The sequence below is a fragment of the Portunus trituberculatus genome, chromosome 31 (genome assembly GCF_017591435.1).
Source record: "Portunus trituberculatus isolate SZX2019 chromosome 31, ASM1759143v1, whole genome shotgun sequence".
Classification (NCBI taxonomy): Eukaryota; Metazoa; Arthropoda; class Malacostraca; order Decapoda; family Portunidae; genus Portunus; species Portunus trituberculatus.
The window spans coordinates 10020892-10043845 of NC_059285.1; the positions used below are offsets into that span (position 1 = coordinate 10020892).

Genomic DNA, 22954 nt, shown 5'->3' on the forward strand with positions numbered 1-22954 from the left:
ACGGGGAGAGACGTTGTTAGTTTAAAAATGTATGTATAAATAAAACAAAAAGATAAATGAACACATAGTATAGCGAATAGGAAACGAATAAACGAAGGAAGGAAAAGGGAACATAGAAAATAAACGAAGAGGGATGCGGGAAGGGAGAGAAGAGAGAATAGATGCTGAGAGGGAGGGAAGGATGGAGGAAGGAGGAGAGGAGAGGAGAAGAAAGGATGTGAAAGGAGAGTGACTGACAATTGTAATGCATCTGTTGACTAATTACATGCCGGCCTGTCCACCACCACCACCACAGCGGCGCCAGGTAGGAATGTTGGGGTGGTGGTGGTAGTGGTGGTGGCGGCGGGCGATGGTGGTGGTGGTGGTGGTGGTGGTGGTGGTGGTTGCAGCGATGATGATTGTAAGGCGTGACATTCTTGGATGCTCAGACTTACCTCATCCTTCTCTGAGTTCTTCCCATGACGAATACCTGTCTCAAATTGCTTGCTTGTCTCATTACCTGTATTTGTTCCTGCGAATTTGTTCATCTATGTTGTATCTGCCTATTTGTTTGACTGTCACTCTGTCTTGCTTGTTTTTTTCTCGGCATGTCAATCTGCTTGAGTTAATATTTCACCTTCTATCTATCTATTTACTTATCTATTAGTCTATTTACACGTACACCAAGACAATATTCTTTTAAACGAGGATAGTCGAGGCAAGGCATTATTCTCTGAGTCCGGGTGAGACAGAATCATCCCCTGGATCTACGTACACTTCATTGCAGGAACAAACAAACAGAGGTAGCAGGTCCTCAGTCACCTCCCCGCGTCCCTCTTAAACACAGAATCTTTACGTCACGAGGGGAGCTCAGCCTGGAGACACCCATGTACCGTACGTCCTGTTACCGAGACTAGATAAAGTGGACGGACACCAAGCCTTATTCCGTCACCCCGGTAATATATATAGATGTAAGTGGGAATGATTAGAAAAGACACTGTCACGTGTAGACCAACTGGCTTCTTGTGGCTTTCCTTATGTTCATTCTATTTATTCCTTCTTGATATTGAGTTCGGTTTGAATCTCCCTCCTTATACAGAAGAAGAAAAAGAAAGAACAAGGGAAACAACATTAACAATCAGTCAATCGGATAATCTTAAAGTGGAACAAAACTCTAAACAAGTTGGTCTCCTTATCTGTTCTATCCTGGGAAGCGGAGTGGAAGTGCAACAATGCTCACCCTTGTTACAGTGCTCAGAGGGAGCTTGATCTATGGAAGGTGACAGAAAAAAAGGGAGGCTTGAATTCACACGGTTGAAACACACACACACACACACACACACACACACACACACACACACACACACACACACACACACACACACACACACACACACCGCGTAGTGTAGTGGTTAACACGCTCGGCTCACAACCGAGAGGGTCAGGGTTCGAATGTGTAGCCCCTGTTCACCTAGCATTAAGTAGGTACGGGATGTAACTCGAGGGGTTGTGGCCTCGGTGTATGGAGTGTGTTGTGGTCTCATTATTCCTACCCGAAGATCGGTCGATGAGCTCTGAGCTCGGTTCGTAATGGGAAAGGCTGGCTGGGTGACCAGCAGACGACCGTGGTGAATTGCAAACATGTACAGTTTGTCTTTCCTCTCATCTTTCGTTTTCTACTTGTTTCTCCGTCTAATTTTTACTACTCTCTCTCTCTCTCTCTCTCTCTCTCTCAGTCTCTCCGGCCCAGTGATGTGTTCCTGCCAGCGGGCGTGGCTAGCACTACGCCCTCTGCTCTGTCCAATCAGTGGCGGGCTCACCCCACGCCGGCCAATGGGAAGGCCTTGGATACTCGTAAGAGGGCGGCGATGCCAAGGACTAAAGCGGGTATGAGGAGGGAGAGAGGCAATGGAGGTGATGAGGTTAGAAGGATAGTGGAGAGTAGCATTGAGGTAGTATATTAAAGTCCCAAAGCCATCCAGGGCAGAGTAGACTGCATGGACCCAAATAAATAAATAAGTGAATGACCGAGCAGCTCTTGGCAACATCGGGGGTAAACCCACTCATTCACTTACGTATGTTCCTCACAATAATTTTTTTAAATTTTGTGTTTGCTATTGTCTCCGTCAACTTGAAAACAACAAAAGGGCACTATAATTCAATAACATACAACAACAACAATAACAACAACAGCAACAACAACGACGACGATCTCATGAAGACAATTGACTTTCGAAGACAAGTTTTAAAGAAGTCATTCCTAAGGAACTCATATGAGATTTATTAAGGAGACGCATATGCAGCTTCATCGTTTCAGGTTAGAAAAATGATGATAGTAAGGTAGCTATACGATTCAACCTTGCGTTCCATTTGCTTAAACCAGTGAGAAGAGTGAAGTAACGAAAGAGGAGGAAGAGGAGGAGAAGGAAGGAAGAAAGGAAAGAAGGAAGAGGATAAACATGGTGTTTATATCGAAAGGAAAAGAAGGAGAGAGAGAGAATAAAGGCCTTGAAAAGAAGGGAAGAAAATGCTAAATAAAAAAAAGGAGACGATATTGTGAGTAAGAGAGAAGGAAAACCAGAAGAAACGGTAAAGAAGGAAGAACAACGATGTTAAAAGATAAGAGAAACGAAGAGGAAAGAAAAGATGCCATAGCATTAAGAAAGAGAAGGGATAAATATAGAAAAAAAGATACTATATAGTGTTGAGAGAGAGAGAGAGAGAGAGAGAGGGAAGGAGCATTAACCTCTCTCGCCCTCCCGCCAGCTGTCCTGTGCCGTGTTGCCATATGTGTTCTACTGGACGAAGAGGCTTCACGTGTGACCTTGAAGAGAGCATGTGAGGATGCGGAGATCACGTGACGACGCGGTGTGTGTGTGTGTGTGTGTGTGAGAGAGAGAGAGAGAGAGAGAGAGAGAGAGAGAGAGAGAGTAACTAAGTTTAAATAAGAGAGAGAGAGAGAGAGAGAGAGAGAGAGAGAGAGAGAGAGAGAGAGAGAGAGAGAGAGAGAGAGAGGAGCTGGGGCTGGGTGTGGAGGAGAGAAGAAGAGGAAATGTGAATGTAACAAAACAAAGAAAAGTTGTGAACAATTAACAAAAGAGAGAGAGAGAGAGAGAGAGAGAGAGAGAGAGAGAGAGAGAGAGAGAGAGAGAGAGAGAGAGAGAGAGAGAACTCGGTAAACATTCCGGAAAGCCAAGGATATAAAAGAAAAAGAAACACACACAAAACAAGGCAAGGAAATCAGTTTAATCTTCATTCCCCTCACACCCCTCCCCCCCCACACACACACCATGATAGTTTTCACACAATTATAAAGGGTCAATGCAGTCCACATGGCCTGGTGGTGAGAAAAGAAACCAAACCATACCTCTTATTTTTCCCCACCCTGTTACCGGCCTGCCTTCTTCCTCCTCTTTCATCCATTTCTTTTTCTCTCTTCCTTGTCTCCTTTCAACTTTCTCCCTTTCCTCCTTCCCCTTTTTTCATCCTTGCCTCTCGTCTTTCACCAATTTTCTCTCTCTCTCTCTCTCTCTCTCTCAATCCGAGCCACACCCTCTAACAAATAAATAATGAATAACATGAAGGAGAGCAAGGCATTACCGGCATTGCATCGCGTCCTTCTCTCACTCATTATTATTCACACATTCCACGATATGCATGTATCACTCTCTCTCTCTCTCTCTCTCTCTCTCTCTCTCTCTCTCTCTCTCTCTCTCAATCTGTCCTTATTTATTCTTCTATACGAGTACAACGTCATCTTTTCTTCTTTTATTTTCCTTCTTTTCACCGTCATTATTTTCTCTTGCTTTACTTCCTTCTCTCCTTCCTTAACTACGCATTATCATCAACTCACGTGCACTTCCTTCTCTTCCTCCTCATTCTCTTCCTCTTCCTCCTCGTCGTCATTCCTTTCCTTCTCACTAACTCCATTCTTATTTTCCTTCATTTTACTTCATTTTCTCCTTCCTTACCAATTTAACCATAAACACTTCCTCCTCTTCAACTTCCTCCTCCTCCTCCTCCTCCTCCTCCTCCTCCTCCTCCTCCTCTTCCTCTCCCTCTCCTTCAGTCCTGCCGGCGGGGTTTCACTGACCCCCGCGCGGCCTCGTCCCTCGTTGCTTGAAGGTTTCTGAGCTGGAATGATGAATAACAGAGATGTATACAGTTTTCTTCTCCTATTCTACGTAGTGCACCTTTGTTTCCTGCTCTCTCTCTCTCTCTCTCTCTCTCTCTCTCTCTCTCTCTCTCTCGTGGGTCGATCACTTTACACTCACCCGCCGCAATGCACTAGTTACCCCCAGCCTTGCTCACTCTCTCGCTCTCTTTCCGTGCTTCCGTTTTCTTCATAATTCTGGTTTCGTAATGTTTTCGTTCTTCTTCTCTCCTTCCACGCACTGATTTCAACATATCTCTCTTACACCTCCTTTAATCTGTTTACTGAGTTCATGCTGTTATCTTTTTTCCTGCATGTCTCTCTTTTTCCTACTTTCATATATTTTGATCTTTCTTCCTTTATCCTCACATCCTCTTGACTTTCCTTTTCTAATTCTTTTTCATTTTTCTATACGTCTATCTATGTATGCCTGTCTGTCTCTTTATCTGTCTTTGTCATCCTATCTGTTTGTCTATTTGTCCTTATCTGTCGGTTCTTCCATCTCTGTCTATCTGTGTCTGCCTGCCTCTCTGTCGGTCTTCCTGTCTCTGTTGGTCTATCTGTATCCGTTTGTTTATCTCTATCTGTTTATCTGTTTTCATCGGTCTGTTGACCTATCTCATTCCTTCAATCCTATAACCTCCCTCTTTCCTCCTTTCCTCACATGCTCCCTTCCTTCTCTGCCTCCCACACCTGCGCCCGTCACCGCCTCACACTCGGTCATTAGTCACAGATGTCATTGTTGAATCGTTCAGCTAATAGAGCAGAAAACACCTGAAGAGAGCGATAAATAGCAGTGTGATGACGAGAGAGAGAGAGAGAGAGAGAGAGAGAGAGAGAGAGAGAGAGAGAGAGAGAGAGGTACCAAAGAAACAACAATAAAAAGCCACAACATTTGAATTTACGATGCCTGTAGGAAAGGAAGAAACTAAATGCCGTTTAGTTTTACAAATCCACAGAAATAACGTTACACACACCAGCCCACCCACACACACACACACACACACACACACACACACACACACACACATTTTTTTCTACACCAGTTTTCTATACTCGGATTGTGCATGATAGGATGTGACGTACTTATAATTTTAGTGATTAATTACAAACACGATTCCCTTAATTCATTTACAAGTTTTCCTTCTTTTTTTGGCTTCCTTTGTTTCCCTCCTGCATGTGCGTTGTTAGGCATTGAGGGAGGGAAGGAGGAGAGAGGGTAGGGCAGCAAGGGCGGTAACGCGGCGCTCTCAAGGAGAGAACCAGGCCTTGTGTGGCTCTCCTTTCTCCGCGGAAGCCTCACAGGAGGCAAGTTACCGGTAAACCACCACCATCATCACCACAACCACCATCACTTCTACACTCTTGACCCACTCACACCACACAGTCAGTTCCTTTCTTCCTTCTTTCCTTTCCTTCCTCATTCCTTGCTCAGTTTTCCTCTTTGGTGCACAGCCAATATCATAAGCCCGTCTAACTTATTTCCGTATGCATTTTAGACTCAGTGAAGAATTATGCATTTTTAAACTAGCTGCGAATGTGAAAGGTTTACTATGGATATGGTAATAGTTTTTCTCTCGGTGACGTCAATTAACGAGTTATGTGGTGAGTACGTATGATCGTGACGTTTAAATAAATCAAGTAAAAGAAATATAAGGGAAATCAATCAATAAATATAGAAAGTACAATAGCGTCACTAAAACATTTTCGATGAGTATTCAAACCTACATAAACATGCGAAACTAACCTTTGATTTCAAACTCCCTTTTATGTAATGATCAGTCACTCTCTCCTTTCACGCCATGGTAAAGTGAACGGAAATGACTCAAAACACTGCAAGAAAAATAAGGTGGCAGAGATAATGCAATAAAAAACGTACTGACAAAAATCTAACAGCGAGAAATGACGACACAGGAAACGCAAAGTAATGGTGTGACGTGATCCTTTGTCACGTCCACTGCGTATGTGTTACTAAATCAGTGCAGGGTTACTAACATTTGATCCCACGTCCTGCATGATACGCTGCGGGATTCACTGCTGCTTCTCGTTAACGTGGGTGTGGCAACAAGCGAGCGCAGCAATAAATCGATAATAAATGGAAAAACAAACCGTACCTTGCATATGTCACGGAAGAATTAAGACGATTAGCTTCTTTCTTCTGGTGTCTGGCATGTAAGGGATAGAATAGTGTGGTTTTCCAAAATTTAAGCGAAAACATGAAAAATTACTTACTGTGTATGATATATGTAACAAACTCTCTCTCTCTCTCTCTCTCTCTCTCTCTCTCTCTCTCTCTCTCTCTCTCTCTCTCTCTCTCCACCCTAACTCTCCTTTCCATTCACCCATCCTCTACTTTTACTCTCCTCCTGCCCTCACCATCCGTCCCCTCCTCCCAAAACATGACAAGTTAACGAGGTTTCAGGTCCCTTTAACACAACACTGGGGGGCGTCTTTTGCGACTCAATAGGCGGTCTTTCCCTCATCTGTCCGTCCTTCTTCCCTTCCTCCTCCTGCTCCTCCTCCTCTTCCTGCTTCTCTTCCCCCTGGTATTCCATCTCCCGTCACGTTAACTTCTCCGCCTCCCCCACCGCCACCCACCGCCCTCTCTTGTCTATAAATATTTGTCTCCAAGCATAGGCCTTCGTGAAAGATGAGAGCAAAATACCAGACACACACTCTCTCTCTCTCTCTCTCTCTCTCTCTCTCTCTCTCTCTGCGGTTAGTGTGGTGAAGAGCATTTGCGGTTAATGATGGTGGTCGTGGCGGTGGTGGCGGTGGTGGTAGTGGTGGTGATGTCACGTATCTCTCTCTCCGTGATGTTTTGTGTTGTTGTGGTGATGCTTGTGGTTGCTGTAATGGAGTGTTAGTCTGTCTCTCTGCCCGTCTGTCTGTGTCTCTGTCGTGGATGAAATGGTTAGTGTTGTTTATTTTGTGGGAACGCGACTTGAGCTGGAGGAGGAGGAGGAGGAGGAGGAGGAGGAGGAGGAGGAGGAGGAGGAGAAAGAAGAGGGAGATTATAAATTTATGTAAAAAGAGGAGAAAGAGGATTAGCTATGGAAGAATTGGTTGGAGGAGAAGGAAAGCTGGTGTGGGAGAAGATAAGAGATGTAGAGGAAGGAATAAAGGAAGGAAGGAAGGAAAGAAAATTAGTTGAATAAAGATAGTAAAGGAAGAGAAAACATATGAAACGAGAAAAAAAGAGGAAAGAACGGAATAATGAAACTATTAAGAAGGAAGGTAAACAAAGAGAGGAGAAGGAAAGAACAAGAAAGGAAAAGAGAGAAAAAGGAAAACTAATGAAGAGAAAAGAAGGAAGGAAAACTGAATAAGTAAGAGAGAGAAATTTGTAATACTAAAGCAATCATGGGTAACGAGGGAAGGCCGAGCGGAAGGAATTAAAGAAGAAAGTTAGGAAGGACATCAAGGAGAAAATACGGAAATAAGGAAGGACGAAGACAAGCAATGAACACACAGATGAAGAAATGTGGATGAATATGAACCTAGAGAACACACGAACAAAAAGAAAAAGAAATAGCATACATGATAATAAGAGAAAAAAAAGGAAGAAAATGAGAAGCAGATATACAGAGATACAAAAGTAATTACCAACATTACAATGAGATATGACAGGCTGATGAAACGGGAGACGAATACCAACAGCAACAACAATAACAACAACAACACGACCCGGAACGCTGCAAACACAGCAGATGAATCAACAAAGAAGGCAAATAATTTAAGTAAGAATAGCACAGGTAAGATAGGTAATAGGATAACGTAGGTAAGTAAAAAAGATGTTAAGGAGGTAATCAGATAAGTAGAAAAGTAGGTCAGTAAGTAGAAAGAAAAGAAGATAAAGAGGTATATGTAGTTACGAAAGTAGATAGGTAGATAAGAAGTAAGTGTGAGTAGGCAGAATGATAAGTAAACACAAAATTACATAAAGAGGAAAGTAGAAATATGAAAAAGCATGAACGTAGATAGAAAGATATGTAGAAAGTTACGTAGGTGGATATGTAGCAAGGTACTCAACTAAATAAGTATAAAGAGTAGATAAAACGGAAAAGGAATACAAGAGAAGAATGTAAAGAAAAAGAAATCCATAGAGAGAGAGAGAGAGAGAGAGAGAGAGAGAGAGAGAGAGAGAGAGACAGGTAAGTAAGTAGAGTGAAGGCGAGGCATAATGTAGACGTGATGTGATGCAGGTGACGTCATTCTCGGCGTCTCCAGTAAGGCGACACCTTCCACCCACAGCGGCGCCTCCTCCACACTGCTACCGGTTTAGAGGGGCGGACACACACACACACACACACACACACACACACACACACACACACACACATATACATGCATTCATTATCATCACAATCATCATCATTACATAAGGTTCAGTAACGTGCCAAGGGTTACGTTAGTCACGCGTCACCACACGTCACCACACGTCACTCAGCAGCTCCTCTAGTGCTTCCGGTTAGAGAAGGAGATCTTTAGAGCTTATCGTGTGTGTGTGTGTGTGTGTGTGTGTGTGTGTGTGTGTGTGTGTGTGTGTGTGTGTGTGTGTGTGGTATATTGTAATGATATTGGGTAAGAGGAAATAGTCAAGCAATCATTTATCTTCATTCCAGTCACTCTCACTCTCTCCCTTGCTATTTCTATCATTAATTTCCATTTTCTTTTTCTTTTTTTTGTGGAAGGATCATCGGCCAAGGGTAGCAGACTATATGATGGAAAATAAGAAAAAAAACAATAAAATAAAGGTCTATTGAAGTGACGGTCCACATAGAGTGTCAAAAGCGCTCATCGAAATTTGAAAGATGAATACCACCACCACCACCACCACTACCACCACCACCACCACCACCACCACCACCATCACTATCACCACCACCATCACCACCATCATCACCACCCCATCACCACCACCATCACCATCACCACCACCACCACCACCACCACCCCATCACCACCACCACCACCACCACCACCACCATCACCACCACCACTACCATCACCACCACCATTATTACTTACGTCTCCATCTTCGTTTCATTACACAAAAATGAGGTTAGATAACGCCCATATAGAAAAGATATAAAGAAAAGCTTACGAACGTTCCCTACCATATGGCGCCACCACTATCACCACCACCACCCCTCACCACCCCCACCACCACCGCCACTACCACCACCATCACTATCCCCTGTTCCATTTTCCCCAATCCAATAAATATAATGATGTTATCGTTATGTCCCCCTCCTTGTTTTTTTTTTTTTTCTTCTGCCCCATACCATTTTGTCTGTGTCTGTATGTATGTATGTTTGTCATTGTCTTTCACTTCATTTATCCGTCTGTCTGTATGTTTGTCTGCGTTTGTCTCTCACTCTAAGATATTTCCTTCGTTTTCCACTTCTTTTCATTGCATTTTCCTTGATTAGTCTAGTTGAATGTCAAATCTTTAAAGTTTGTTTTACTTTATTTATTTCATCTTCCTTTATTCTAATTTCCTTCCTTCCTTCCATACGTTGCTCTTTCCCGCTGTCCTCAAAGACACGCCCAAAGACTGATACCTATTGATTTATCCTCTCCCTTCCTCCTCCCTCTGCTCTCTCTCTCTCTCTCTCTCTCTCTCTCTCTCTCTCTCTCTCTCTCTCTCTCTCTCTCTCTCTCAAGGTCCATCCCACCCCCCTGAAGATAATCTCCTGTCTAGCCTCCTTCATTCCTTGTTTCTTCTTTTCCTCTCCTTCTCATCTTCCATCCTCCTCTGTTTGTCTCCTTCCAAAGTCGTCTTCTCTTTTAATCCTATCCTTCTTTCTCTTCTTTTCTTCTTTTCTCATTTTTGTTGCTCTTTTCCCTTCATTTCGATATTACTCTCCCTTCCATCACTGTTTTCCACTCCCTTTCCCTCCCATCGTTTTCTATTATCTTCCTCCTCCTCCTCCTCCTCCTCTACCCCGCCCCATAATGCACCTCAGCATTCTGACGTCACCTTTAGGAGTCAAGTCTGGAAGAAGAAATATCACGTACACACACACACACACACACACACACACACACACACACACGGCCCCGGTAGCTCAGTGGTTAGAGCGCTAGTTTCACAAGCCAGAGGACCGGGGTTCGATTCCTCGGCCGGGTGGATATATTTGGGTGTGTCTCCTTTCACGTGTAGCCCCTGTTCACCTTGTTCACCTAGCAGTGAGTAAGTACGGGATGTAAATCGAGGAGTTGTGACCTTGTTGTCCCGGTGTGTGGTGTGTGCCTGGTCTCAGGCCTATCCCAAGATCGGAAATAATGAGCTCTGAGCTCGTTCCGTAGGGTAACGTCTGGCTGTCTCGTCTGAGACTGCAGCAGATCAAACAGTGAATTACACACACACACACACACACTAATATTGGTTGATGTCAGCATTAGTATGAGTAGTAGTAGTAGTATCAGCAGCAGCAGCAGTAGCAGCAGCAGTAGTAGTAGTCGTAGTAGCAGAAAAGGAGGAGGAAGAAGAAAAAAGTAGTAGTAGTAGTAGTAGTAGTAGTAGTAGTAGTAGCAGTAGTAATAGTGGTGCCGATAGAGATGTAGATGATGAAGTAATACTGCTAGTAGTTGTAGTAGTAGTAGTAGTAGTAGTAGTAGTAGTAGTAGTAATAGTAGTAGCAGTAGTAATAGTGGTGCCGATAGAGATGTAGATGATAGAAGTAATACTGCTAGTAGTTGTAGTAGTAGTAGTAGTAGTAGTAGTAGTAGTAGTAGTAGTAGTAGTAGTAATAGTAGTAGCAGTAGTAATAGTGGTGCCGATAGAGATGTAGATGATAGAAGTAATACTGCTAGTAGTAGTAGTAGTAGTAGCAGCAGCACCAGAAGTTCATAAACAAAATGAAGATATAAATATTGTACTAGTTAAATGTGATCGTGATCACACACACACACACACACTTACCCAACCAAACACACGTAGCCGCATGATGAACTCCGCCGTCGTATCAGGGGAAATAACTATCACACGTTACACAACAAAAGTACAGTCGCGGCTCCTCTGCGTGGCTGGCCTAGGAGTGGTGGTGGTGGTGGTGGCGTGGTGGTGGTGAAGGCCGGTGAAGTTCAGCGTCAGGGTTTCAGTCTCGAACCGAATCACTGAACCATTTATATTTTAAAGGACAAATAATGAATACTCATGTGATTTATATGCAATGATGAATTTATTGAGTGTATGTAGTGCATCATCCATGTACGTTAATGGAAAACTTAGAAAATAATAGACAGAGATGATTGCAAATATTTTCGACCAAAGTGCTTCAGAGTTAAGCTTCAAACACAAAGACGCAAGGGATCCGTGGGTCACCAGTACGAGCTGCCAGATGAATGAGATCACCAAAAATGATGGTATGAGAGAGAGAGAGAGAGAGAGAGAGAGAGAGAGAGAGAGACTTGGTTAATATCCTACCTTCTTTCAGTACTTCTTGGCTGTGGATGTTCACTATATGTAATCTCTTTCTAACTATATTAACGCTATTTTGGATTGAGAATATTCTGTGGTGCAGGTTGGTCCAGCATGACAGCAGCTAGACAAATGCTGAAGGGGGCTACACCTAAACACTTCGTGCAAAATACGTTTACTTTAGACGCGCACACACGATAAATAGGCCAGGGTTGCACACAGGCGGGTCAGGGAGTGGCGGCACGGGCGAGTTGCGGCGGAGTGCAGCGTGACACTCGGCGAGACAGACGAGGTGAGGTGGAGGTGTACAGTGTAGACCGTCGGGGCGCCGCCAAGGACACTCATCACGCCAAACACTCACGCACTCATTCACTCACTCACTCTCATCTCACATCCAGTCTGTGATTCGTCAGGCGTGTTCTTCTGAATTGTCGTTGTCTGTTTTGCTTGTTCTACTAACCAAATAGTAGTAGTAATAGTAGCAGTAGTAGTAGTAGTAGTAGTAGTAGTAGTAGTAGTAGTAGTAGTAGTAGTAGTAGTAGTAGCAGTAGTAGCAGTACTAGTAGTAACACTTGATGATGCAAGGTTAGGTTCTCTATCGTTTACCAAACCTCAGAAAAGCGAGGAAGGAGAGAAATCATGAGTTCCTTCACACTGTCGCTAATCAGTGAGTGAGGAGTGACTGGTCTGGCCTCCTGCACACCCCTTTGCTTCACCTCACACTCACCTGCGGCCAGACACGCATGGAACAAAGGCGTCACATGAAGGAGAATTGATTAAACTCTCTAGACATTCACTCAACATGTGCGGACTCTTCGCTGAAATAAAAAGTTTACAAGTGTGACCGTGAAAAAAAAATAGTTATGTATTTATGTTTTTTATTTCGATTCTTATTTTGTTTTTGGTCATGAGTTAAGATGAGAGAATGAATAACTAATTAGAGACATGATCTTAGTCGTGTGTGTGTGTGTGTGTGTGTGTGTGTGTGTGTGTGTGTGTGTGTCGAGGCCGAGGAGAGACCGTAACGGCACCAGTCGCTTCCAAACCCGTTCTGCTCTGTTTTCTGCTGTCTGTCTGTCTGTCTGTCTGTCTGTTTGTTTGAGTGTCTGTTCTTCTGCTTGTTTGTCCTTATAAATGGCTTTCTATCAATCTAGCTCTGTATTTTTTCTGTTTCATTGAGTGTCTGCTTTTCTGTCTGTCTACTTATATACCTGACTGCTTGTTTCTCTATTTTCCTGTCTATCTGCCTGCCTGTCTGCCTGTCTGTATCTGGAGTTCGGTATACGCATCCGTCTTTGTGTCAAGGTCTGTATGTATCAATGTATCAAGACCGTCTAACTAATTACTTATGCTTGTATGTCAGTTGATTGGTACTTCTCGGGTGCTTATCTGTTTGCCGGTTCGTCTACTACCTGGTGTACAAACATGAGTGTGAAGCATAGTAGGCTCTGTCGTTATTGTTGGTGTTAGTGGTGGTGGTGGTGGCAGTGGTGGTGAAGATAATGACGATACTAAACTCCCATTGCCTGTCCTCCATTGTGATATACGTTCTTCCCTTCCTGTCCGTTTTCCTCTCTCTGTTTGTTTCTCTCAGGATACACCACCACCATCACTACCACCACCCCCATCACCGCTCCTGCCAGTGATGTCTTCCAGGTGTCTGTGGGGGACGAGAGGATGGGGAGGTGAAGGCAGGGATTTCTGACGGATGTGTTTCAGACGAGCTTTCAACACCGTGAGGCAAGAGGCGATGTCAGTCAAGCGGCGGTGGTGGCGATGGTGGCGGTAATATAGTGATAGAGGTGGTGGCGGCGGTGGTGGTCACGCGTCACTCATTAAGGAAGGGAAACTCTTGGTCTTCTGTGTGGAAAGTACTAATATAACCTTATGGGATGACCTTTAATTTCAGGAGGAGGAGGAGGAGGAGGAGGAGGACGAGAAGGAGAAGGAAGAGGGGGAAGAAGAGGACGAGGAGAGTGATACAGCACGGGGTACTTACTTCCCTTGACCCACCTCTCAACACACACACACACACACATACACACACACACACACACACAGTCAAGCAAACACTCCATTGTTGAGATGCTTGCAAGAATAAATCAAGCACATTCTTATTTTTTTCTTTTCTCTCCTTTTCCTCTCCCTCGTTATACGCCTTGCTGTTCGTTCCTCACTTCCTCACTTCCTCACTTTTTGTACTTATATTTGTGTTTGTCTTTCATCTCTAAATTTCGTTCCTTTCCTCTTTGAATTTTTTTTGGCCCTTGTTGAGATATGATGGCTTATTTGGAATGATTTCTTTTTGACATAACTTTTTTGCAGAGCTCTAGTGTATATGTGTCTATGTGAAAAATGATATATATGATACTCATTTTTAGTTCTGCAGTATTTGTTAATTTCTCTCTCTCTCTCTCTCTCTCTCTCTCTCTCTCTCTCTCTCTCTCTCTCTCTCTCTCTCTCTCTCTCTCTCTCTCTCTCTCTCCATTCATAAATCCATCTTCCTGTTGATTATCTTCCAGTCCTTGAGTCTCTACTTTCTACTCATAGACACCGAGAGGCAGCGATACGCACTTCACTCCTGCTTGACAAATACTTATTTCTGCGTGTCATTCATCCTATTACAGAGTGGCTGTTTTATTATTAGATTATTACTTCGTCCTTTACTTTTTCTCCTCCTCTTCCTTCTCGTCTTCCACAACCATCATCTTCTCTTTCTCCTTCTTCATTACCTCCGTCCATCTCATTTCCTCTCAAAACATGGTACTTTTTCTCTGCCAGTAAGGACATTTAGCCGTCACCACCATTACTATCATCACCATTACTGCCACCATCGTTGCTGCTGCCACCATCATCACAACTAGCACTATCACCACAGCTTAGGATTTGCATCATTCTAGCCTTGATCTTTTACTTGCTTCTTCCACGCACCATAAGTGGAAGGGCCTCCGTGTGTGTGTGTGTGTGTGTGTGTGTGTGTGTGTGTGTGTGTGTGTGTGTGTGTTTTTACATTATTCCATTAAGATGTTTTAGTATTTTGCTTTCTTATTTTCCTATTGACTTGTGTATCTACTAATTTTACTTCTTTCGCATATCTATCATTATCTTTTTCAGTATCATTATCAGTTTCTTCCTGATGTTTATCGCTTATTTATCACCGTCGTACATCTTTCCTTCTCTTACTCCTTCATTCATTCTCTCACTTCCTTCATCAATATTCAGTAAGGCTCGTTAGGTCTATCTGTCTGGTTGTCTACCTTGTATCTCTCTATCCCTTTCTATTTATTCCTCGTCTTGTTTCTTATCTTTCCTTCTCGTCTTGTTTTCTTCCATCAGTAACCTTAAGGCACCGGTTTTTACTCCGTGTTTGTGTTCTTCGATCGTTTTCTTTGTATTCTTTCCCTTTTCTGTTTTTTCTGTTTTTTATTTTTTCTTGAAAGTTTGTTTGTTGGTCTCTGCTTGATGGTTTCTTTTCTTTTCACTATTTTTCTTCATTTTTTTTATCTTGAAAGTCTTGTACGGGTATCTTTCTGTCTGTCTATCTTTGCCTCTTCTTCCTCCTACTCCTCCTCACTATCCACGCCCTCTCTCTCTCTCTCTCTCTCTCTCTCTCTCTCTCAATTTTCCAGTCACTGTTTGTCTAGTGAAAACTTCAGAATTTATCATGTCTGTTTGCCTCTGTCACATTTGCTAACAATTTATATTTCCTATTTCAAAAGTTTACGTCAAATGTTTCTGGGGCATGTTTGTTTCAGCATCTCCTCCTCCTCCTCCTCTTCCTCCTCCTCCTTCTCCTCCTCCTCCTCTTCCTCCTCCTCCTACTCCTTCTCTTCCGTCAGGTTATTGCTCCTGCACCTTCTGTTTATATGTGTCTGTTTGCTTGTTATTTTTATTTGTAAGTCTCACCTGATTTGCCCAGACAGCCTTAGTTGTTATTATATGTTATTCAAATGTCCAGTTTTTGCCTGTGTGTGTGTGTGTGTGTGTGTGTGTGTGTGTGTGTGTGTGTGTGTGTGTGTGTGTGTGTGTGTGTGTGTGTGTGTGTGTGTGTGTGTGTTGCAGGTTGATATTCCTTAAGGCTGTTATTTATTACTGTATTTGTTGCATTATTGTTGTTATTGTTGCTATTGTTGTTCTTAATATTTAAAGACATTAATTTTCTCATTCATTGGAAGGTTTATGATAAGTCGAGTTTAATATTCAGCTTTTTTTTCTTCCTTTTTTTAATTTTTTTTTTCTGAATTCACTGACTCTTACTAAACTTTCTATTTATTTTTATATTTTGTGCCTAGTCTTGTGGTTGCTAAGGTCGTTGTAACTTTTGGTCATCTGACAAGAGTTTTTATGAGTTTCTCTCTCTCTCTCTCTCTCTCTCTCTCTCTCTCTCTCTCTCTCTCTACATCCATTTTAAGAACTTTCTCCAAGTCCCTCCAGTCCTCCACATGCCCTCCCTCCCTCCTTCTTACCTCCTCCCTTCGTCCATGTTCCCCTGGTTTCCATCCCCTCTAGCGACCACACACACAGACACACACACACATTCACAAACGAGATGACCAAATCACCATCTCTAGACAATTTTTTATAACTTTATTCCAACATCTTCCTTTCATCCGGTTATCATCAACTCCTTTGCGTCATTCTCTTGATTCACCCACTCATATTTCCTCTTTTCTTACTCTTCCATCACTTTTTTTTTTTTGTATCCAGTGACTTCCCTTTATTTCTTTCAATCAATCAGTTTATTCATTTAATTTTAATTTTCCTCACACTCACTCACTCACTCACTCAGACGCCAGACACAACTCACTTGTTCATCTCTCATTTGTTCTGTTATCCATTGTTTATTTTTCCTAAAAGCAAGATGGCAGATGCCCTCATACATTCACACTGAAAACTCTCTATATAGTCCCCAAGGAAGCTCACCCACCTTCACCCTATGCCATCCGCCCCCATCCTAGCACCCTGATACCCCTACATCACTCATACTACAACCCCCTGAACCTCACCCGATTCCCTCTCCCCTCTCCCCAACTCACCCCCTCTCATCCCCTCCCCCAGTACCCAGACATCCCCAGTCCCACACTTTCTCAGTCCCACTAGTGGATTGGGAGCGACTAGCTGGCGCCACAACCTTGTCACACCACCCAGCTTGCTATGCTCCGCCCCCCACGCCCGCCCGTTCCGCCAGTGGGCCCTTCCTTCTTTCTCCGCCCTTTCCTTTGCTCACTGACGCCCACGGTTTCTCCCCAGGTGGCGGCAGAACTATGGGTCTTTGTTGTGTACGGGAATGTGGAAGGGGTGACAATTCCTTGGTCTCTCCATTCATCCGATGCCAGTTTATGTCTCATTAAATATTGTCTTCTTAATCCACGCCCCCTCACGCCCCTCACCCCTCTCTCTCTCTCTCTCTCTCTCTCTCTTAGGTATTGAAGTGAAGGCACAGTATTATTTTTAGCATGTTGCCATGGGAGCGGCAGGCTGGCAGGCCCTGCAAGCAGGCAGGCAGGCAGGCGGAGAAGCGTTGCCTATGCCGCGGTGCCAAAAAAAGTACTCAAGTCAGCGCTACAAATGCTTAAGCTTCAGAGGAGTTTACAACAGATGGGTCACCACCACCACCACCACCAGCTTCAGGAGTCGTTCACCCCTAACCCAACTCATGTTCTTCCTCCTCCTCCTCTTCCTCCTCCCCACAGTCTCTTCTCCCCACCTATCCTCCCCATACATGTCTCTTACTTCACAACCTTCCCCTCCCTTTTCCTCGCCTCTCTCCCCCTCCAGCAGCCTTTCTACTGTACAGGTACGACGTGTGCGGCGCCACGTTGTGTGTGTGTGTGTGTGTGTGTGTGTGTGTCTGGCGGCGAGGCTTCTGGCGAGCTTGGTTATTTTATGAAGTTCAGAAAATCGTTTGCTTTCATTTGTATGTTCCGATGTGTGTGTGTGTGAGTGTGTGTGTGTGTGTGTGTGTGTGTGTGTGTGTGTGTGTGTGTGTGTTCATTGTCAAGTTATTGTTTTTTAGAGGGAGGGTGCATGGACTTATCAGGGTTGAGTACATGAGCATAGTAGTGTGTGTGTGTGTGTGTGTGTGTGTGTGTGTGTGTGTGTGTGTGTGTGTGTGTGTGTGTGTGTGCGTGTGTCTTTAAAGCAAACACCCCGCGGCTCTTCCCCTGCAGCAAGTGTTGGGAGCTGGGCGTTCATCACCAGTGTTTTATGAGCGCGGCGAACATGTTTAATGCCCCAGGGGAGTCTTCTCGGTATTTTGACTTGGATTCCTGTGAAAGGCTCGAGGCAACTTGGCGATGGTTGAATGTTGAATATGAAACTGTGGTGTACTTTCGTCTAACGCATTACTTACTACGTTGTTGTTGTCTTTGTTGCCGCTGTTGCTGCTGCGACTTCATTCTCGCTGACACTCTTATTGCTACTACTATTGTTACTATTGCTGCTTTTACTACCACTACTATTACTGCTGCTACTGCTACTCCTGCTTTTACTGTTAGTGATGGTGCTGCTACTGTTACTATTGCTACTAAAGACTAAAGCTTATTGTCCCTTCCGGTACCATCACTTTCTCCTCTTCCTGTTACACATTCGACTGACAATCCTCATGCTATTCCCTCACTCTCCGGTGTGTGTGTGTGTGTGTGTGTGTAATTTACCTCCACGGTCGTCTGCTGGTCACCCTACCAGTCTACCCCATTACGGAGCGAGCTCAGAGCTCATAGACCGATCTTCGGGCAGGACTGAGACCACAACGCACACTCCACACACCGGGAAAGCGAGGCCACAACCCCTCGAGTTACATCCCGTACCTATTTACTGCTAGATGGTGAACAGGGGCTACACTTTAAGAGGCTTGCCCATTTTCCTCGCCGCTTCCCGTGATTCGAACCCGGGCCCTCTCGATTGTGAGACGAGCGTGCTAACACTACACTACACGCGCGCACGCGCGTGTGTGTGTGGGTGTGTGTGTGCTTGTGTATACCAAGTACTGGCCTTCCTCAGAGAAATTCAATGGTCGCTATTCTAGTGAGCTCACTCTTCCAAGGAAACACAAAAACAATAAACACATTCATGTATTTATTTGATGTTTGCAAAAATCGTAAAATATCGTGCAATATAAAATAATTACAATTTTTTTCGTGTGGCTAAGAATTCAAGACAATTACAAGATTTAAGAATACCATTTCTTCTTGAGGGAGGCAACGAGTGGCAACCTCTCCGCCATCATGGGAAAAATCAACACAACCAAGAAATATAAGAGGGACGCCAGCCACGCCCCCGGGGCGAAGGGCCGCGTGCTTCGGCCTCTCGTCCCCCTGGGGGCCGCCGCAGGCACGGCAACGTGAGTAAATGTTAAAACACATTAATAACAGTAATGGTGGCGGATGTTCTTCCTCTTACAAACTACATATCAGCGATAAGGTCCGCATAGTGGGTGGCGGCTGTGGAGGAGGGGAGGAAGCCAAGCCAGAGGATTCTGATGCCCCGTGTGGCTTCTTCGCCTCCCCGGCCGAGGCCATCATAGGGGCAGCGCGATACATAATACACTCACCAAAGGAACTCTTGGTACATCTTGAGCAACGACTGTGTGCAGGCGAAGCTCGCCCCGTCCTCGCCGCCACCGACCACCCGATTATCCACTCGCATGGAAAATATATATATAGTATGTATATGCATATCATTTCTTCAAATAGTTTGGCACACTGATACATACGTGTTTACAGGGAACCCAACTCGTTGAATGGTGCATGACAACTCCATACTGAGGTGACACTTACAAAAACTAATAAGTGTGTGTATCACCTGTTGCTGTTCCTTGAGCGATAAGACAAGAGTCCCTGCAACCTATCTCCCCCAACCCACCCCCCGCCCTCCCGCATCCCTCACAACAGGCTAGTTTCGTTTCCTTGCACGGGTTTACATCCCCGCTTCTTCAGGCACCCCACACAGACACCTCAGCCGCTTGTGTCCTGCCGGCGGCGTGGACGGCGAGGACACGCGGCGCGCCCGCTCATGCTATCACATCCCTCAGTGTTTCGTAGTTGATGGCGACAGGCTCCGTGGCGCTAACTTTACCCGTAGGGCGATAAACTAACAGCGGTGGACGTGTTAAGTGGGTGACTAAGCTCACTATGAGGTCGACACAAAAATAGTAATATATGTATATAGTTTTATGCAGTAATAGATCTACCATCATTACACGTACTCGTTCTATAGCATAACATTACGAGGACGATCATCTCTATACCGGAGTTGACCGCCGCAAATATATAATTAAGTTACGTCAGCTAAGAATCACCTGAACGACCCAAGGTCATTATTACATAAATGAAGAGGCGAGGGCGGCAGCGTTGCAAGAGGTCAACAGGAGAGTGAGAGGGCGAGCACGACAATGGCCTCGCCCCATCGACTATTTAGGGGTGGTGGCCTTGCACCCTCCAGCTACTACTACTACTACAATTACCACCTTAGTGGTAACTTAGCTGAGGCGAGGGCTTGGTGCCTCTACTCCCTGTACTTGGTGAAAGGCACGCCTGGGCACTCCTGACTACTAGTGAGTGTGGCAACGCTCAGCCGCCCTCGACCTTCCCTCCACTCAAGGCTTGGAAAGGTTTATCAGAGCACAGTCCCTTGGAAGGCGTCATAAAATACATCTAAACTATATTTTTCTTTGTATATAAATATCATGGTGGGAGGGAGACAAATGCAATATCATACACACGCTGATGCCGCGAGGCTGGCCTGTCGCGCCGCTCTCGCGCATCAGGGTCTCGTATCGGCGCCCTCTGCGTCACTTCTACTTCTAGTTTTATACACGGCGACAACAGAGACGATTCGAGCTAAAAAGAAAAACACTATTACACGCACGCACGCTCACACACACTCACACTTCCGGCCTCAGGTCCTCCCTTGGCCGCGCGACTCTCCAAGAAGTCTGTGCTCAGCTGCCACCTTGATTGCGGCGGGACCAACCTGTGTGCATGGGGCCCGCGTGACGCAAGACGTGGTTGGATTAAATAAAAGGAGGGATTTCTCTTTCCGTCACAAGCCACCGCGCCTCCTGGAAGGCAGCAGCACAACCTCCACCGCGCATGGAGATCCTCACTTCCTCCAGGAGGACTGGGGAGGAAGTGCTGCAGGGCCACTGCTAAGGTGCAGACCCGCCGCTGCCTTAAGCTAACTCACACATGAATGCCGAGTGATACACTGGCTCTACCCGAGGGTGGGAGGGACATAGTAGTATAGGAAAAGATAATCATTTGTACACTTAGCCTCTACCAAGCTAATCAAGACACTGATCACCTCTCATTGGTCAACAGGCGAACTACTCTACTTGTGCCACCTGATTCACGCCTTCGCGACTCACTTCTCACCCTTACCATATAGGACGCCGCTCCCCACCACGCTTCAAACTCGCGCAGGGGTCGCCGTGCCCGCCAGGCAGCCGAGATGGCATCCGGGTGCCAGGAGGGCAGGGCCTGGTGCGTCATTACTTAGCTGCGGGAATGTAAGAGCCACACCCGTGCCCGCCGCGCTGCAGGGGAGACAGACTGGTGTGCCGGTTTACCCTGAGGCGGCGGGCATGAGGGCGGGGGAGGGGCAGCCTTGGAAGCTGTGAGAAGTGGTGCCCATACATATATTGCACTTTAGGTTTACATAACCAACTAAATACACATCCGAACAGCAAACACTTTGCACCTGTCCATTATTACCTGGCGCATCCCTTCACCTGTGTGCCTGCCCGCCTGTGTACCTGCCCGCCCACACGCCCACCCTACGCCCGCTGTCCCGACCGCCTAGGCCCGCCCCGTCATCTACATCTACATTTTTTTAAATTTTCGTTTAAATCATCACAGCGACGCAAGCAGCGGTGTGCAGTTATTCACAATTTTCTTTATCACAGACGAATTTCCGTGTGGGAGCGGACCACTAAGCCACTGGTGATCGCTGTCCCTGCTTGGCGGCCCCTGCTTCACACCTGCTCCTCCTTGCAAACCCTCTCTTCACAACTCTTACACTCAGACCCGATTCATTCACCTTCGTTTTCTCATTTTCCAAACGCCGGGATGTCTCGCTCAGCCTCTTCTTGTACGGGCTGCTGGGGTCATCTCTCAACCTCGCCCCGCCCTTCCTCAGCGTCCCCTATCCTGCCGGGGAAGGCGCGGACAGGAAACTGCTGGGAGTATATTTGTTGTTTTCCGTTTTCTTCTCCTTGGGCCGTAAGCAGTCCAGCGGCGGTGGTGGGAAGAATTAAAGGATGTCATGGTGGTTGTTGTTTGATTATGGTGCTGTTTGTGGTGTTGTGGTACTCTGGTGGTGGTGGTGGTGGTGGTGGTGGTGGCCGAGGCGGTTGTGGTGCAGACCAGGACTCAGAGCCTTGCGATGAATGACTAGTAGCTTCACAAATTCTGGAGAGGACAAGAAACAAAAATATAAGTCACAAATTCAGTACAAGAAATAACAAAGTAACTAAATAAATGATAAATAAATAGATAAAAATAAAATGAATACATTAATAGTCTTAATGATAAAAGTCCTTCCTCAGCAAGAGCCTGAAAAAAAATCTAAAAATAAAAATCTTGTCCTCTTACACACACACACACACACCAACCTCGCCAAGGTCTTCGCCGCCCACAGCCACACACGGAGAGACCCCAGACCGCGGCCAGACGGGAGAGAGAGAGAGAGAGAGAGAGAGAGAGAGAGAGAGAGAGAGAGAGAGAGAGAGAGAGAGAGAGGGGGGGGAGGCGGGAGGACCTTGAGCGAGGTGGTGATAACGGGGACGCGGAAGAGAGAGAGAGAGAGAGAGAGAGAGAGAGAGAGAGAGAGAGAGAGAGAGAGAGAGAGAGAGAGAGAGATGCATGATCTAACAGAGGTGGTAATGATGGAAGCAAAAGGAAGCCACAATATGGAGGGTGCGAGATCGAGGCTAGCGAGGACAGAAGTACAGCAATGAGAGGAAGAGAAGCGCAGGGAACAACCGACAGCAGTCAGAAGGAACAGAAACACTTCATTGACACCGCAGCGAAAAATCAACCCTCTTAATTTAGAACGATAAAGATACATACTGTTGTAATTATGTTATCTTGTAATTTATTCTTAGCTTTACTTAATAGGATGAGGTCTGGAGTTATAACTTATTTTAAGCTCGATAATACACACACACACACCGGCCCACCTACCCCACCCACACAGCTGACTCATTTGTACAGCTGAGCGCCTCACACACCTGTACAAATCAACACCCTCATCACCTCAACCTTTCATCATCTACTTGTACACGTGACATAGAAATTCACGGCCAAAAATGACTACGTGAGCTTAGTACATTCACCCATACAGATACAGGTCCGTCCTCACTCGTTCCTATGACACTTACATGGTAACACACA

General features: G+C 45.2%; 2 protein-coding genes across 4 annotated transcripts in view; one reads left to right on the forward strand and one right to left on the reverse strand.

Moving 5' to 3' along the window:
• Positions 1 to 16661, forward strand: part of LOC123511038 — a 35061-nt gene extending 18400 nt beyond the window's left edge. Inside the window, exons 4-6 of the mRNA XM_045266654.1 lie at positions 767 to 873; positions 1747 to 1866; positions 16468 to 16661. Of these exons, the coding sequence (XP_045122589.1) occupies positions 767 to 873; positions 1747 to 1866; positions 16468 to 16661 (421 nt within the window). The remainder of the gene's footprint in view (positions 1 to 766; positions 874 to 1746; positions 1867 to 16467) is intronic.
• Positions 16662 to 18625: 1964 nt separating this feature from the next.
• The window catches only part of LOC123511244 (protein phosphatase 1 regulatory subunit 3B-like), a 23821-nt gene continuing 19492 nt past the window's right edge, over positions 18626 to 22954 (reverse strand). For all 3 annotated transcript variants that reach the window (XM_045266956.1, XM_045266954.1, XM_045266955.1), the window contains exon 7: positions 18626 to 21970. The gene's annotated coding sequence lies outside the window, so the exon portion shown is untranslated. The remainder of the gene's footprint in view (positions 21971 to 22954) is intronic.